General features: G+C 46.1%; 1 protein-coding gene across 1 annotated transcript in view; it reads left to right on the top strand.

Annotated features, from left to right (window-relative positions):
- The window catches only part of KIF26B (kinesin family member 26B), a 508,250-nt gene that overhangs the window by 233,201 nt on the left and 257,662 nt on the right, over nt 1–17,387 (top strand). The window contains exon 4 of the mRNA XM_068986463.1: nt 11,762–11,931. Coding sequence (XP_068842564.1) covers nt 11,762–11,931 — 170 coding nt within the window. The remainder of the gene's footprint in view (nt 1–11,761; nt 11,932–17,387) is intronic.

The following is a 17,387-nucleotide window of genomic DNA, read 5'->3' as shown; positions in this document are numbered from 1 at the left end:
ATATTGAGAAATTATTCAAATGATCCTTTCCTCTGCTCTTCATCAACTCATTGACTGTTAACACGTTTTCTGAATGGGGCAGCCATAGCTGAGAGCTGTGAATTCTCTGGATGTGATCAGTGCAAGATAGAAAACTCCAGGATAGAAAGGGAAGCTGGCGACATTACCTCCTCCGGACTTCTTCCATGTGGCAGACAGAGTTTAAACTATTATTTGGTGACAGTTGTGCCTCCTTCATAAGGTTGTGGTCAGGATTAGATATGGCAACACATATACAAAGCTCTTAGAATAGAGCCTGACTCAAAAACAGTAAGGAATATGACGATGCTCCATTAGGATGTCTGATGTCATTTTTCAGCGTTCTCTCAGGCTGAAACTAACCTCATCATGTCAGCTCGACTCCAGGTATCATTATTTGTCTATGAATGTTTTATCAAACCACCCCACAAAGCATACTTGAGGAGTAAGTATTAAAAGTATTTTCAGTCAATGTATTTACATGTATCTGTATGTAGAAATAGGCTTCCCTGGTGGCTCAGTGGTAAAGAATCCCCCTGCCAATGCAGGAGACACGGGTTGGATTCCTGGGCTGGGAAGATTCCCCTGGAGAAGAAAATGGCACCCCACGCGCCCGAGTATTCTTTCCTGGGAAATGCTATGGACAGAGGAGCCTGGGGAGCTAGCCGTCTAGGCGGTCGCAGAGTAGTCAGACGTGACTTAACAACGAAACAACAACAAGCGTATGTAGAAACACTATCAGGTTAATGGTAAGACTTTATCATTTGTTATCAGATATTCTTTAAAGGAATATTTGAGCTCTGCTTTGAGCTGCACATCTCAGAACTAAGAAATCTAAGGGAAGAATTCAAAACAGACATGCGCCTGGCCTTTGCTGCACCGTGTACCTCAGTCTTTTCTAAAGCTTTTGGGTGGCCCTGCCCCTCTGCCTTCTAGAAGCACAAAGAATAAAAGAAGACAGTCACCCTGTGCTGAGGGGCCAGATTTAAGCCCCGATAACGGGTATCATGAAACACAAGCAGCCCGCTCTGTTTGCTGAGTCTCATCACACAGGGCAGAACCCTGGATGAAGGCGAGGCTGTAAATTACGGGTGAGGAAAAGGTGGCTTCTCCCAGGCCCCGGTAGCACCGGTGTGTGCAATTCTCTTTTGCAAGAGGTCACTGAGTCAAACGCTGTGGATGGATAATTTTATGGCCACTAATAAAATTTATAGCCAAAGCAAGCTAAGATAATCAGGGTAATCAAACATCCAGCCCTGGAACATAGGAATCCCATCATGGCCTCTTGGTGCTGATGGGGGAGGGGGTGACTGGACAGCATGGGGAGTTTATCAGACTTAAGGCAGCGAAGGGTCTGAGAGGTGATCTGTGTGCCTGGGAGCCGTGAGGACGGGGCCAGATCTGGGACCAGGCTCAGGTTATATGGCACTGGCTCTGTTCTGTGGACAGCATGCCTAGGGCTGTGAGAAAATTAACCAAAGCATTAATGCCTAAAAGTCAACCGTGGCATAGGAGAGGGTCTGAACCAATCCAGTTCGGGAATACTCCATCACGGAAAGAATGTTAACCCACAGTTCAGGTGTGACTTGACGTGAGTGAAGTCGCTTGAGTGAAGATGAGGAATGATAGCATTTGACTTGGCAAGTGTGCAGAATTCAAATGGGGTTTCACCCAGGGGTCCAGTTCTGCTGGGGGCTTTCTTCAGCCCCTTCTGGCTCTCCTGGTTTCCCCCTCCCATTGCCTCTGTGGCTGAGGGCTCTGGCTGACCCTGTCTCCTGTAGGCTGCGGGCATATGCTGGTGGGGTCCTGTCACCGAGGCTACGCTGCAAACTCACCCTCAGAGTCTCTGGACCCTGCAAACTCACCCTGAGAGTCCCTGGAGGACTCGGCCCCCTTCTCTGACTTGGCCTAGACCCTCAGAGTCCTCTAAAATGACAAAGCAGGTACAGACCACCTGGGGCAAACTGAAGAGGATTAACTCTTTGATGCTGTGGTGGTTTTGTTTTGTTCCTTTGTTTTTATTATTGTGGTAAAACAGACATAACCTAAACTTCCCCCTTTGGTGTTTCTGGATAGAGAATCTTTTGTCCCTTAGGTGAGTCTCGCACGGAGAAAATCTCAGCACCTCTGCTGTGTTCCAGGAAAGGCCTGTGTTCCAGCACAGTCTCTAATACTACAGGACAGTCTCCTCTTGAACTACTTCTTCAAGTGATTCTACAATATTCGGGAAATATTTAGAGCACCTGCTGTGTGCCAGGCATTGCTTTAAGAGCTCTGAAGTTTCAGGTACAACCAAATGATTGAGTTGAACCCTGGAGATGTTATTGTGGTTGTGGGGCCGTGTTGTGAATTAAGGGGAGCACTGTCCTTCCAGCTTTGGTTTCTGTCCATGGGCTTTTTTTCTTAGTCCTTTCAATGAGTAGATTCTTGGGCTGTCCCTTTAGTCAGCAGTCTCCTGGTGGCCTGTTTTTTTGTTTTTGTTTTTTTAAATTGTGGTAAAATGTACACAATAAAATTTGCCATTTTAACAATTTGTAACTTGCCGTTAGTTCTGTGGCATTGCGTGTGTTCATGTGTTGTGCAGTCATTGCTGCCATCCATCTCTAGACCTTGCCCATCTTCCCAGACTGAAACTCTTTCCTCCTCCAGCTCCCCCGTGCTCCTCCCCAGGCGTCTGGCAACCACCGTTCTACCTTCTGTCTTTATAAACTTAACTACTCCAGGTGTCTGATACAATTGGAATCATACAGCATTTGTCCTTTTGTTGTTGTTGTTAAAACATCTTTAGACAAGATTAGTGGGAAACCCATTTTACTACCATAGTTTTCAGTAGATTTTCTTCAGGCAAGAAGAGCCAACAGTAGTTAACTTGCTGCAGTGTCTGCTGAGACTTCTTAGCAAGAACCTGTGCTGTGACATCAGCTCTGCCCCCTTTACAAATCCTGCTCAGGAAGGATGCTCTCCACTGCGCATGGGACCGGAGCGCCTTTTCGGCATGCATCCCTTCCGTTCCGGGCAGGTCTGCTTTCCAGTGGGAGAACAGGCGGGCAGAGGGAGATTAGGGTTGAAATGGGATCAAGCTTGCCCAATCACTCAGGGCAGAAAGCACGACAAGGAAAGAGCGCAGTGGAACAGCTCAGTGAGGGCCGAGGGCAGCCAGCCCAGGCCACACTCACTTGCCCAGACACTGCAGAAGAAGAGATCATTCAGGCTTTGGAGACATCCCAGTGCTTCCCTAGTGGGTTGGTAATTCCTCTTGTTTCTCTGCCTGCCAGGATCAAATGAACATAACTCATAGAAGGAAGCACTTTGGTCCCCAGAAGGAGTGGTTCCAAAGTAAGAGACACACATCCATGGCCGTTGGCAAGAATCCTCTGTGCTACTGTCCTTGCCTCACCAAGTGCAGCTGCTTCCCCAAGGGGAGCCTGCTTTGGAGGGGAGGGGTTATGGGGGAGGGGGCCTCTGCCAGAGGCTGTTACAGCCAGCCGCAGAAGTGACTCAGTGAGGACTGACACATTCCTCCAGTGAAAGCAAAGACTCATATACAGAAAGGGGAGAAAAATTCTCTCTCCCCCCACTCTCTGATATGAGCAAAAACTAAGTAAGTTAATGCAGTCTATCTCACTGCAATGTGATTACTGGAGGAGGACACTGTTCTCTATTACCCTACTATCACAGCTTCCTATTACCCTATGACTGAAATGCAGGGTCTGTGTGGTCAGCTGTAACTGTTTCCCTTTGGTTTGGAGGTCCTTTGTAGGTTTGTTTATCTCACCTATATTTTACATATGCTTTTTGAAAGTGTATTCTGCTGGCCTCAATCCCTAAGAGTGCAGCGGCTGACAGCATAGGCAAGGCCAAGGGCTGGCATTAGCTGGGCCCAGTCACTTTCAGGATAACTGAATTAGTTTGTACATACATCAGAAAAATTTATTGAGCATCACTATTTTTGCAGGTGGCTCAATGGTAAAAAAATACGCCTCCCATGCAGGAGATGGAAGTTCGATCTCTCCGTCAGAAAGATTCCCCCGGAAAAAGAAATGGCGACTCACTCCAGTATTTTTTGCCTAGGAAATCCCATGGACAGAGGAGCCTGGTGGGCTACAGTCCATGGGGTCGAGAAAGAGTCGGACACGACTTTGTGCCTAAAACAACAACTGTTTTCAAAATCATAAAAAATATTAAGTAACAGTGTAAGTAGTAAATAACAATAAAGGAGCTACCCCAATATTAATCGCCTAAGAGAAAATGCTTTACACGTTATATTCTGAGATTTAGGGTCATAATGTCATTAAATACAATGACTGAGTGGGATGCGTTTGCTGTCCATAAATGTCTCTACACAGGAAATGGATACTGTGGTGTTTTCTGCTGCCTCAGCAGAGTCAAAGGGAGATGGCTTTCTGGGTCAATAATGCCATTTAAGATGAACCCCCAACCTGTCACACTCTAGAAGCTCTCAGATGCCTTCCTGTCGGTGGGGAAGTTAAAGGTCAATGGCTTATAGATTGCGATTTGCAATGTGAAAGCCGCCTTGGTTGATAATAGCCAAACATCTTTTGTCTTGATTTCTGTGGTCACGGTCATAACCGAATGTAAGATTTGAGACTTCTTTGTTGACCAGTATGTGGCTGCTCGTCCTGAGGTGTCAGTGCAAAAATGTAAATATGATTGTAAGACATGACTCTTGCCTAAGATGAAACGTAAGTTAAGAGCTTTATCTGTGAGGTCTGTGAGCACTTCCCTATGCACAGGAATGTTAGTGGGGACTCCCACGCACACCAAAGACCCCATGTGGACAAGGACGCACGTGTGCAGATACACAGGCCTCCTCCTCCCTGTACCTGCTTCCTTTACTGCCCGTCTCCTGTTTAATTCACCACCACTCGAGGGATGTGATGTGGTGTTTTGAAAGTCAGATACTGTTGTGTTAGTGAAACCATCCAGTGTAACTGAGAAGGGGAGCCAACTGCAGGTTTTAATCAGAACTAAACCAAACAAAATCCTGCAGTGAAAATCTAGTCCCCCTAAAGTTAGTGACTAGAACCCCCTGGCAAGTTTTCAGCTGCTGCTTCTAGGCTGTAATGTACCCACATAATCAAGATAACAAATCCTTTCCCCTAGAACTGTACATTTTTTAGACATGTTAATATGGAGAGAATGAGGTTTGGGGATCCGAATTTTCCCCGGAAGAGTCTGGTAGCTTTCACAGTGTCGTGAGAGACGAAATTAATTCAGGACAGTCTGAAAAGCGGAGGTAAACGGTAGTCCTCTGAAAAGAAGGCTTTTGATTGCAGACTGTTTCTGGCCACTGCTACTGTCTGAGCATTTCCCCACACCGTGGGCTGTGGGGAGGGGGCCACCAGAGCCACCGTGAGGGGTCAGTTAAAGCCAGGGTGGTGCTTGGACCAAGTGTGGAGAACGGGCTGACAATGTCTCAGAATCAAACAAATCGGGGTCCAGTCTTGGCGTCTCCTCGCCGCTCTCCCCTGAGGAGGCACCCTGGCTTTCTGACCATCAGCATCTTGGAATCCAGCTTCCGCAGGCCTGCAGTGAGGGCTCTGTGGGACCGACCACTACAGTCCACTCCTCAGCTCCATCCCACATGCCGCCCACCTACCTGGCCCCACCAAAGGTGGGATTGCTGCACAGCTGGTGAAGGGGTTGGGGTTCTCCTCGCCCTGTAGAGGAGCAGAGTCTTCTGGGCAGATCTGTCCAGAACAGAGCCTTCATTATGGCTGGCAGTGAAAGAGCGGGCCCTTCTCAGAGAGACTTGCTTTTGAAGTGCAGGGGGCCCCTGGCTTGGGGGAAAGGCCACTGCCCTGAAATAAAATTCAGAACCCAAGGAAGAGTGAGTGATGTTAGGTCGGTGGTCTGCCGCCCAGGAGGGTCGGCTTGGGAATGCGGGGTGAGGGGATGTTAATTCTGTCACAGGGATGATCAAGGAAGGAAATCGGAATCCCTCAGGGGCAGTAGGGTCTGCCTCATGTGGCTCCTGAGACCCAGCTCTGGCTCAGGAAGCGGTGGGGTGGAGGCAGTTCACAGTGAGGTCTCTCTCAGTCACTCGTGTTGTATGACCGGGGCTGCAGCCCGTCAGCCCACCCGGGGCCTCTTCCCTTCAGAAGGAGGTTGGGAGGGACCCAGGTTTAGCACCTGCTCACCCAGGAAGGCCAGCAGGTGAGCGCAGACACCTTCCTTCCTTCCAGTTCCCTGAGGACCTCTTTGACCTAAAGATTTGGCTAGAAACACATTTCGGAAGCTCCCCATTGCCAAATCACAGACAACATTCCTACATCCCTTCCTCCCTTATTTTGGAGAGGGAGAGGAAACATTGTCTTTCTTTGGCTGACTGCAAGTTTTTTGGTCTAGCTTTCTTTCAAATCTCTTGAGGTCAGTGACTGTGGTAGTTTAGTTGCTAAGTCATGTCCAACTCTTGTGACCCCCTGGACTATAGCCCACCAGGCTCCTCTGTCTATGGGATTTCCCAGGCAAGAATACTGGAGTGGGTTGCCATTTCCTTCTCCAGAGGTCAGTGACTAAGTAAAGTTTATTCCATGTAATCTGCCAAGTCTGATTCCCAGGTTATTCAGTAAACTTCAGTCACTGAGATGAGATCTTACAATAATTTTAGAAAAGAATAAAGAATATAGTCAGAAATCTGCATTTCCATCTGAACTTCCCTACTTAATGGCTGAACAGCCCTGGACAAATTACTGACTCCCCTGAACCTCTCTTTTCTCATCTGTGAGATGGGAATAATAGCCAACTTGTCTGCCTAACCTAATATTGATAGTTTCAAATGAGGTTTGTAAGAGGAAGAAGAGGTTCATTATCACCAAAGAGGTCAACAGGTATTAGGGCCACCTTTTTTTCTGTTAGTGGCGCCATAGATATGGAGCTTTAGCCTTCTCTGCTTAATGTATGACCAGTACAATGACAAGCTATCACAATTTCAGAGAGCCACAGGAAGAATTTGGATGGGAATAGTTGTTTCATAGCCAAATTTCAGCCAATTACCTGTTTCTTTTATAGTGGAACAGTTCAGTTACAACTTACGTGTAGTTTGAGGGGTTGAAGAAAAGGGACATTTTTACAGCAAGCATGACAATACCATGGTAAGAAGAGCTCCATCAAAACCCAGCATTTTAAAGCCCATGCTCCAGTGTGCATATGAAAAATCTTTGCTTATCTGACAAGGGGGCTCCCTCTCTTTCAGAATAGTCTAGAATATGATTTTATTTGTTCAGTTAAAGCAGCTATCATTGCCTCTGTTGAGAGCAAACCTAGTTGGGCTATTTTTCAGAATCATAAAGATTTGACTAAAGGAGAGAGAACAGATAGGAGTTATGCTTTAGGCCAGCTATTTTGTGGATTATCTTTGTGTATGAAACTGATGGCCAGTGAGCCAGTGAGTTATACACAGCTTTCAAGGGGAAAAAAGTAAATATTGAAGATACAGGAGACTGTAAGAAATGTTAGCATATGTGCCTGCCACAGTACCTGGCATGTACTAAATACCCAATATGTGGTTGTTCATGTGAAGAAATGAACAAATGAATTACAGGTCTGAAAAAGAGGCAGCTCTTGATCCCTAAACTAGCACAGAATGGAGCCAGGACGCTGCTGGTGGTGATAGGGAGAGGGAAAAAACTAGTATATCCCAATAGGCAAACGAAATAGAAATACAGTGATATTTTAAAAAGAACTAAGACTTCTTATGTAAAGGACTTAAGGAAAAATATTTAATTAGATAAATATGAGAAGTAGAAAATAGTAATAGCTCAGATTTATTCCAAAAATATGTTTTGGACATCCCAGCATTGTGCTGATCTCTGGGAATATAGTGGTAACCCTTGACCCACTATCCTGGGGCTTTTGTGTAGTGAGAGTCCATGCTGTGTGTTGCTGTTTAGTGGCTAAGTTGTGTCTGACACCTTGCAGCCCCGTGGACTATAGACCACCAGGCTCCTCTGTCCAGTATTCTGAGGAATACTGGAGTGGGTTGCCATTTCCTTCTCTGGGGGATCTTCCCAACCCAGGGATCCAGCCTATGTTTCCTGCACTAGTGGGAGGATTCTTTACCACTGAGCTATCAGGGAAGCCCCAGTGACCTGCTCTTGAATGCATACTAGAAACCAAGGTAAAGATATTGAAGGAAGGACTGCAGTTCTGTAAAAGTTCCACAGAGGCTGGAGGGAGATTGGAAGAAGGCTTCTCTGAGAAGTGATGCTTGAGCTCGAATCTGAAGGAAAAGTAGAAGCATTCCAGATGGAGAGTGAAGGCATGTGTAAAGACCCTGTTGCAAGAGGAGCCTGTTTGAGAAACTTGAGGGAGGCTGGAATACTGGAGTGCAGAGATTGAGGGGGAGGTCAGTTAGCATTGCTGTAGCTGTTTGTATATTATTTCTGAAAGTCTGTAATCCCTGAAGAAGACACTGGGTGTTCATTACCAATAACAGGAACTTTTAGGTGGGGAGATCATACAGCAGTTGACATTTGGGAGGGTGCCCCTTCCCATTTTGCAACAAGCAGAACAAGACATAGAGAATGCTCCAAAGGAACCACAGGGCGAGCTCAGCCAAGCTCTTGGGGGCTGTGATGTGATGGAAGGCATGTGGTGAAGAAGAGCATGGACTCAGTTCAGCTCAGTCGCTCAGTCGTGTCCGACTCTTTGCCACCCCATGGACTGCAGCACATCAGGCTTCCCTGTCTATCACCCCCAGAGCCTACTCAAACTCATGTCCATAGAGTCAGTGATGCTACCCAACTATCTCATCCTTTGTCATCCTGCCTTCATCTTCTCCTCTTGCCTTCAGTTTTTCCCAGCATCAGGGTCTTTTCCAATGAGTCAGTTCTTTGCATGGGGTGGCCAAAGTATTGGCCCCCACCAAAATCACAACACTGACCGTGTCTGGAAAGGGGGAACCAGGAAGAAGGGCAATGAACCAGGGACATGGGCAATTTAATTCTCTATATGAGTTGATTTCTTTTAAAGTATATTTTCTAAAATATAAAATGTTAAATTTTGTTTTTTGTAATCCCTGTCATATGTTTGACGATTATTTGATTTTTTTTCTATATGTGTAAAATTTTTCTTTTGATTAGGAGAAAGAAGGGAGGAGGGAGAAGAGGGCTAGTGCTGGCCTTGGGGTCAGAATCCTGGTCTCAAACAACATTTGTTTGGGCAAATCACTTCTCTGCTCCTCAGTTTCCTTAATTAAGAAAAACAGGATGACCTTGATATCACCTCTAGCTCTAAAACATTCTCTAATTCTAATTTCTACAAGCAACTGAGGGGACTTCCCTAGTGGTGCAGTGGCTACAAGTCCGTGCTCCCAATGCAGGGGGCCCAGGTTCCATCCCCAGTCAGGGAACTAGACGGCACGTGCCTCAGCTGGGAGTTTACATGCTGCATGTAGGAGTTTGCATACCACCAACAAAAGGTCCTGACTGCCGCAACGAAGAAGACCCAAGGCAGGCGAATAAATAAATAAAAACAAAAGCAACTGATTATTGAGTAATTGTATTTAGAGGCCTAAGAACTGAGCGTCCCATGTCCATTAAGAGCTCTCTCAGAGTTAGAGTTAAAGTTCTCTAAGAGTTAGAGTTTCTTGCTTGGCACAAGGTAGCCAATAGCTCTCTTTTAAGGAGGCCAGTGCATGGAAATTCATTTGCTGGGTGATGCTGTGAAAAGCTGTGTGCCCGCAGGACCCTCACACTCCTCCTGGGCCAGACTCAGGAGCCTGGAACTGCCCGGAAGCCCGTGCCTCTGGGGTAGGCCGTCATGTTATTTGCCACACATCCTACTGTCTTCTCTGTGGGTCCACAGGGGGTCTGCAAGGACTGTTCATACATAGAGAGGCAGAGGGATGCCATTCCCTTCCCTCCAAACTTCAGATTGCAGTGACATTAATGAAAAGGAAACAACACACGCAGAAGATCAGACGGTAGCTACAGCCAGTGAATGCATTTTATAAGTGGTAACAAATCGCACAACTCACGCAACTGGTTTCCTGCCTTTTTTTTTCAGTTGTCTTTGTGTATTAAAACCAGTGTCTCTTGGATTGTAGCTGGTTGATGAAAAGAAAATGGTGCTACAGATTTTGGAGTTTTATGGGGGGACATCGTCCAGGATGGCATCGTGTACCACCAGTGTTTCATCAACACCCACTTTGTGCTGACAAGAGAGTGCATGGTGGTGGCCAGGTCCCTGATCGTTTCAGCTGCCCCCGCTCCAGCCTGCCTCATTCCTCTGACAGAGCGGCAGTTGGCTGAGGGGAGCCCACACCCCATGGGCGGCATAGGAAGCCCCAGGGCAGCAGTCCCTGTCTCTGCAGGGGATGCCCTCCAGGCCGTTGGCTGTCTTTCCTGCCTGCTCTTTGCTTTTGCTGATGTAGGCTGAGTTTCCTTACCGTGCGTTTAATGAATGAGAATAAGAAAGTGTGTGTTGGCAGAGCTACAACTGAATAATGCCAAGGCTTTCCAAGTCAGAGCATGAATTGAAGCAGAGCTAAGTTTCAAGTCTATGGGGCTCAAGAGTAATCGCTCTTCTTCTAATAATGGAAAGTACAAATGTTTTATGTTCAAAGGTTAACAAATGGACTCTTTCACTGGCCTTCTGGCCTGCTCAGTTACAAAGTAGAAACTGTTCCTGATCTTTGCCTTATTGCTCTTGTATTTTCTAGGCAATTAGAAACATTTTCCACTCAACATTTAAGAGGTTTGAACCGCCTGGAGACCAGTTTTTTTTTTTTTTTTTTTTTTTTTAAGAAACTAAAAAGTTTCCTTAAAAAAAAAAAAACCCAACAGTTTTTCCTTTTGTAAGTAGACTGAAGTTGTAAAGTACCAGGCTTTCAAAACAGCACACTTAGACTTGCCTGCATAATTGTTGCATTTGTCATGGGATTAGCACTTTTCAAAAGTACGTTTCTATACAGGTATCTAACTTTGCCCAGAAGTATGGTTCTTCATGGTCTATTATGTGCATTTAGGCAAAATGGACCCATCCCCATCCACTAGCATTTGCATCATGAAGTCAATTATTGCCAATAAAATGGAAACCATTTATCTTAATGAACCAGTAGGAAAATTAAGTCTGTTGAAATGGTCTAAACCCTCCAAGAAAAAAAAAATTTAGTAATTTGTGGTAGACTATATCTATTTTTATGAGCTCCTCCAAGTCATCTCTTTTCTGACTGCCTATAGCAGCAACAACAGTAACAAATAGTGTTTTGTTTAATTTCTTAGGTTCTTCATTAGCAGGTTCACTTCTGCCTTAATAAAAATGATATCTTTGTCCCACTTGTCTATTTGAGAGCACTGAGGGCCATTCCGGGTAAGAAACCAGCACTGGTTGGTCTTTTTGGTCTGGTCTTGGGCTGCAAACAGTGTTGATTAATGGCTCCCGCTTTCACCTCCAAATGGAAGGGAGACACAGACGTAATTGAAACTTACAATGTCAGAGGATCATTTTATTCCATTACATTTAATGAAAATGAGGTATACTAGCTAAAATGCAGGAAAATGGCCTCAGAGAAGCCCTAGACACTACATGTAGTGTGTACATGTCACGTGTCACTGAGTGGATGTGGGGAATGTGTTCCTCCCAGTCCCCCCCCCCACAACCCCCCATCCCCATCTCCCCTGCACTCTGGCTTCGACCCCAAAACAGAGAGGCTGCCAGTGGTGGTCAGGAAATGCCATGAGCCACAGGTAATGAGCTCGATATCCGTTTTCCTTGTCAGATCTCCCAGCTGATGACAGAGCCTGGCCGGGAAGGCCTAACAGAGGCGGCGCTGAATCGCTACAATGCAGACAAGCCTTCGGCCTGCAGCGGCGTCCCCGCCCCGCAGGGCTCCTGCGTGGGCAGCGAGACCTCCTCGGGCACCTCGGTGGCAGCGTCCTTCTTTGCCAGGTAAGAGAGGTGTCCAGAGCCTCAGTTCTTTCAGGTGAGCCCACCTGGTTAGCCTCTCAAGCGGACCAGCTTAGCTAAAACACCAGCAAGAGTTTGGGGCTGTTGTTTGACTTCGCTCTTTAAGTCACAGTTTCTTAACCTCAGCTCTTTGACATCTTGGGCCGGATAATTCTTTGTCGTGAGGACTGTCCTGTGCTTATAGAATGTTCAGCAGCGTCATTGGACTCTACTTGCCGGATCCCCATGGTACCTTCGCTGGTTGTGGTGGTTGTTCAGTCACTCAGTTGTGTCTGACTCTTTGTGACCCCATGGACTGCAGCATGCCTGGCTTCCCTGTCCTTCACCATCTCCCAGAGTTTGCACAAACTCATGTCTATTGAGTTGTTGTGACAACCTAAACTGTCCCCAGACGTTGCCAAACTTTGCCTGCGTTGAGAACCTGTGTTGAGAATATGTGGCTCTAAAGATGGTCTCCACGGGATGTGGACTTTTATGGGTGCAGCCCCATGGCTGGTGCTTCCAGATATGTATTCTCATTACAGAAAATGAACTGCTTAAAATTTAACTATTAAATACATGTCAGTTTTCTTCCTTCTTGACAGACTAGCTGCATAGTTGTCAAACTATCCAGCTAATTCCAGAAACTTAAAAAAAGAATGCTGAGAAATAAAAAAGAAAGGTATTTCAACAATGTTTTCTGCCTAATTTTAGCAACACCGCAGAGACAGGGCAGGAGACAAAGGACAGCTGGGCAGGAAAGCACTTCAGAGACTGTCTAATTTGATCCCTTATTTTATGAAAGAGGAAACTGAGGACCAAAGTTAAACTGTGAGGTAGTTTATAGCAAAGCCAGAAATGGAAACCAGATTCCTCTGCTTTTTCCTCTGTGACTCATTCTCTGATACTTGGAACTGAACCATAGAAGGCTTTCTGTACCTAAGATTCATAAGCTCCTCTTCCGTGGGAGCTTAGTTGGTAAAGAATCTGCCTGCAATGCAGGAGACCCAGGTTCAATCCCTGGGTCAGGGAGATCCCCTGGAAAATGGAATGGCCACTCACTCTAGTATTCTTGCCTGGAGAATTCCATGGACAAAGGAGCCTGGCAGGTTACAGTCAGTCCACGGGGTCACCAAGAGTTGGACAAGACTGAGAGACGAACACTTTCTTTCACTTTCACTTACCTGTAGAAAACTTTCTGTACTTAAGATTCATGGGCCCCTGAGTCAGTAGAGTGTATACTAAATAGCATCAACTATGAAATCAGAAGACCACTTGGGTTTGAGTTCCTGGACTGCCTCAGTGTACTCATCTATAAAATGAGGGTAATACCTATTCCTCAGGGTTGCTCTGAAGAGTAAGATGATTGTAAATTATAAAGTATATGCTATACAAATGATAATTCACTATGGGCTTCCCTGGTGGCTCAGCTGGTAAAGAATCCGCCTGCAATGCAGGACACCTGGGTTTGATCCCTGGGTTGGGAAGATCCCCTGGAGAAGGGAACGGCTACCCACTCCAGTATTCTGGCCTGGAGAATGCCATGGACCGTATGGTCCATGGGGTTGCAAAGAGTCAGACACGCGACTTTCATTTTCATGGATGTCACTGCTGCTGCTGCTGCTGCTAAGTCGCCTCAGTCATGTCCGACTCTGTGACCCCATAGACGACAGCCCACCAGGCTCCGCCGTTCCTGGGATTCTCCAGGCAAGAACACTGGAGTGGGTTGCCATTCCTTCTCCAACGCATGAAAATGAAAAGTGAATGAGGTCGCTCAGTCGTGTCCGACTCTTGTTATCCTTAGGAATGGTAACATCCAAAGCACAAATCTGATGAAAGGACTCTGATTAGGAAAGGAGTGAGTTAGAGGAGGAACAGAGACTGACATCTAGGATTAAGACACAATAAAGCCAGCACACGGGGCTTGTTGGAAGACTAGTTTTGAGGTTCCGATTGTTCCTTGGTGCCATGTGTGTTGTCCTAGGAATAACTGGGCCAGCTTGAATGTGTAGGACATAATAGGAAACATGTATGTAGTGGCCACCTGTCCATCATGTTAGCTCTTTCTGTACGTAAATTTCTGTGTTGTCTGGGACCACTGTGCAAGGTTACTGGGAGGTCATATTCAAGGAAAGAAGAAAGAGACGGAACAGAATATAAGGAAATGTCACAAGCACAGAAGAGCCCAGATCCTAGGTAGGCTATTAGAACATGTCCGGAGGAGGGTGACCAAATGGTGAGGAACTAGGAAGCCACGTCCTGGCAGGTTTATTCTGGAGATGGGAGCCCTCGGCTATCTCATGGGCCATCACATAAAAGAGGAATTTGGATGGTTGTATAAAACACCCTATTATGTGGGCAGAGGCCGAATAAAAGCTAAAGATGAAAGGGAGGGCTCTCTCAGCTCAGAATGAACAAGAACTAGCTCACAATTCACACTGCCTCGGGAGAGAGCAAGGTCCCTGTTGCTGAGCGAAACCAAGCTTGCATTGGGTGACTACCCAACCTTGTTTCTGGCAAGAACATTCAGTGCCCAGATGGGAGTTGATCTCCTGAAACACTGAAAGGCCTTCAGTTCAGAATCCATCTGGAAATTTTTATAGATTGACTAACTCACACACACACACAAAAAAAAAAAACCGCAGAAAAAGGCTTTGACGTAGGAAGAAATAGGAGGCTATGGGCCCTGATGAACACTGTTAGGGAGAACAGTGTTTGCTGTTGGGAGGAAACCAACAGTGTTGTCAGAGTCAGGGAGAGGATGTCAAGATGTGATGGACCTGGAAGGCCTGGGTGCAGGGAGAGGATGTTAAGATGTGATGGACCTGGAAGGCCAGGATGCTGGACAGAAGGTGCGTGGAGGCCAGCTTTCATGTGGATCAGAGGAGGATTGGAAGAATGGTGAACGCCTGGCACAGATGGCCTTCCTGAGACTTTTACTTGTACACCAAGGAGTAGAATGGAAACACCAAGATGGACTCAAATGAATGGGCCAGTGATGTTGGCTGGGGCTCACCCTGCAGATGATGTTAGTGATAAACAAGAACTCTTGATTTCAGAATTGCAGGGACTTCTGATATGAGCTTTCAAAGAGCTGGAAAGAATTCAGAGGGCTGCCTAAACCCTTGTTATTGCTTTCTTTGTGATGAATTTTGATAGCACTTGAAGCATAATGGTTTAAGGCATTAAAAGTACATGGCATGTTTTTACTGCCATGTGTAAAATAGATAGCTAGTGGGAAGCTGCTATATAGTGCAGAGAGCTCAGTTCAGTGCTCTACGATGACCTAGAGTGGGGGGGATGCGGTGAGGCGGGGAGGAGGCTCAGGAGGGAGGGGCTATGTATATATACTTAGAGCTGATTCACTTTGTTGTATATCAGAAACTAATATGACATTGTAAAGCAATTCTATATGTATTATATATAATAAAAAGGGATCAGGACTAATAATGGAGATGTAACCTTGCATGCCATAGCTGGGTAATCAACGTTCATATAAGAAATACTTACATATAGATATAGGAAATACAATTGGTTTATTACATAAATTAGCAAAATAAATCTTTTAAAATAATTTTTACTGGAGTATAGTTGATTCACCATGTTGTGTTAGTTTCAGGTATACAGCAAAGTGAATCAGCTAAATATAAATCATCTTATATTGAAGAGGGAATTTAGCATAAAATGTCATCAACTAAAGAGACAATGGCAATGGCCCCCCACTCCAGTACTCTTGCTTGGACAATCCCATGGATGGAGGAGCCTTGTGGGCTGCAGTCCATGGGGTCACGAAGAGTTGGACACGACTGAGCGACTTCACTTTCACTTTTCACTCTCATGCGTTGGAGAAGGAAATGGCAACCCATTCCAGTGTTCTTGCCTGGAGAATCCCAGGAACAGAAGAGCCTGGTAGGCTGCCATCTCTGGGGTTGCACAGAGTCGGACACGACTGAAGCGACTTAGCAGCAGTAGCAGCAGCAAAGAGACTAAGTATTTCTTTTTTAAAAAGCACATGGCCTGGGTTTAAAGGGTTTGCAGTATATAGTGAAGGGGAAGTACCGTGTGAAAAAGAATAATTCTTTAAATATATACATATATTTGTATACTTTAAATATATGTCTCAAGAATGAACATATATATATATATTCCGCCCCCCCCCACCCATTACCCTGTTTGCTCTGCTGTTCTCGTCAGTAAGTGTTGGGCCTCGTATCTCCAGGAAGGGAGGCAGCATCCTGACAGCCTCTCTGTCACTGATGGGGACTGAAAGCAGAGGGCTGAGTGATCTGCCCAAGGTCCACACTGTCAAGAGAGAACCGGGGAGGTGCCTCACATCGTTAGGTTCCCAAAGGCCCACGTGAGAAGTCAAAACCAGCTGGGCTTATGCTGTCAAACAGTAAACTGAGCTCGCAATCAGATGAGCTTTTGTTTCTGCTGCGGTGCAGCTGTGTGAGGTCATGGCAGAGGCGGCTTTCAGTGAGGGTAAAATCTGGATCTGCCCCTGGTGCCAGAACTGGAGACAGGTTAGTGTTTACGTGGAACATAGTAAAGTTAGGCTTTATGTGGAAGAACGGGAGTATCGAGACTAGGGGCAGAGCCAGCTCCTCGCAGCTGTGCTCACCGCTTTTCAGCTCATTCGTCTTGAGTCTTGAGCATGTGAGGGACACACCTCCCCTAGTCTGCAGGGCTCTGGACTCTGGGCAGCTCCTCCTGAGCACAGCGGGGCCGGCCTTCAGGGATGGTGCTGGCCTCGTTCTTGCACCTAGGAGTGGCACCATTTGCCAAATGTGTGGCCAACCCTGGCTGACGTTTACGGAGCGCTCAGTATGTATCACTCACTGTACTGAGCGCTTCGTGGGCAAAATCTCCCTTAATCCTCAGAGTAACTTTGTGACGTGGATCCTGCCACTTCCTCTGTTTGATGAGCAGAGAAAGAGGTGTCCTGAGTCAAGTCTCCGGCCCAAAGCTGCTCAGCTGGAAGTGGCAGGGCGGGGAGTCATCGCGTGCCTTCTCACTGTGAGCCTTGATGCTGTTCTCTATGCTAATGAGTAGGCCCAGGAAATACTTTACTGCAAGGCTTTCCCACCATAATCATGAACTGATGATCATTGCTGATAAAACCCTAGAAGTAAGTGGGCCCTGCAATCAGTTTGAAAAGATAAGCGGAACAGCGACAAAACCTCAATTTGTTGAGGGCTGCAGATATCCACATTTTTTTTTTTTTTCCGTGATACAAACCTTTCTTTTAAAGTGTTTACTTTCTGGAGCTATGGGTAGAGTTTTGAGTGGACCTTGTTGCATTTCAGATTTAACACCTATAAAGTAAGAATTCCAGTTCTGAATAATACTTTTGACCAGGGCTGCCCCTCGTGTGGTTTCTCAATGGCACATACTTACTGGTCTGTGGGAAGTGTGGAAATTCAGAGGAACAATTTAGCAACTTCTGTAGCAAGTTAACA

This window comes from Capricornis sumatraensis, chromosome 14 (assembly GCF_032405125.1).
Source record: "Capricornis sumatraensis isolate serow.1 chromosome 14, serow.2, whole genome shotgun sequence".
Taxonomy (NCBI): Eukaryota; Metazoa; Chordata; class Mammalia; order Artiodactyla; family Bovidae; genus Capricornis; species Capricornis sumatraensis.
The sequence above is the reverse complement of the archived record's forward strand: the minus strand, read 5'-3'. Positions and strand labels throughout refer to the sequence as shown.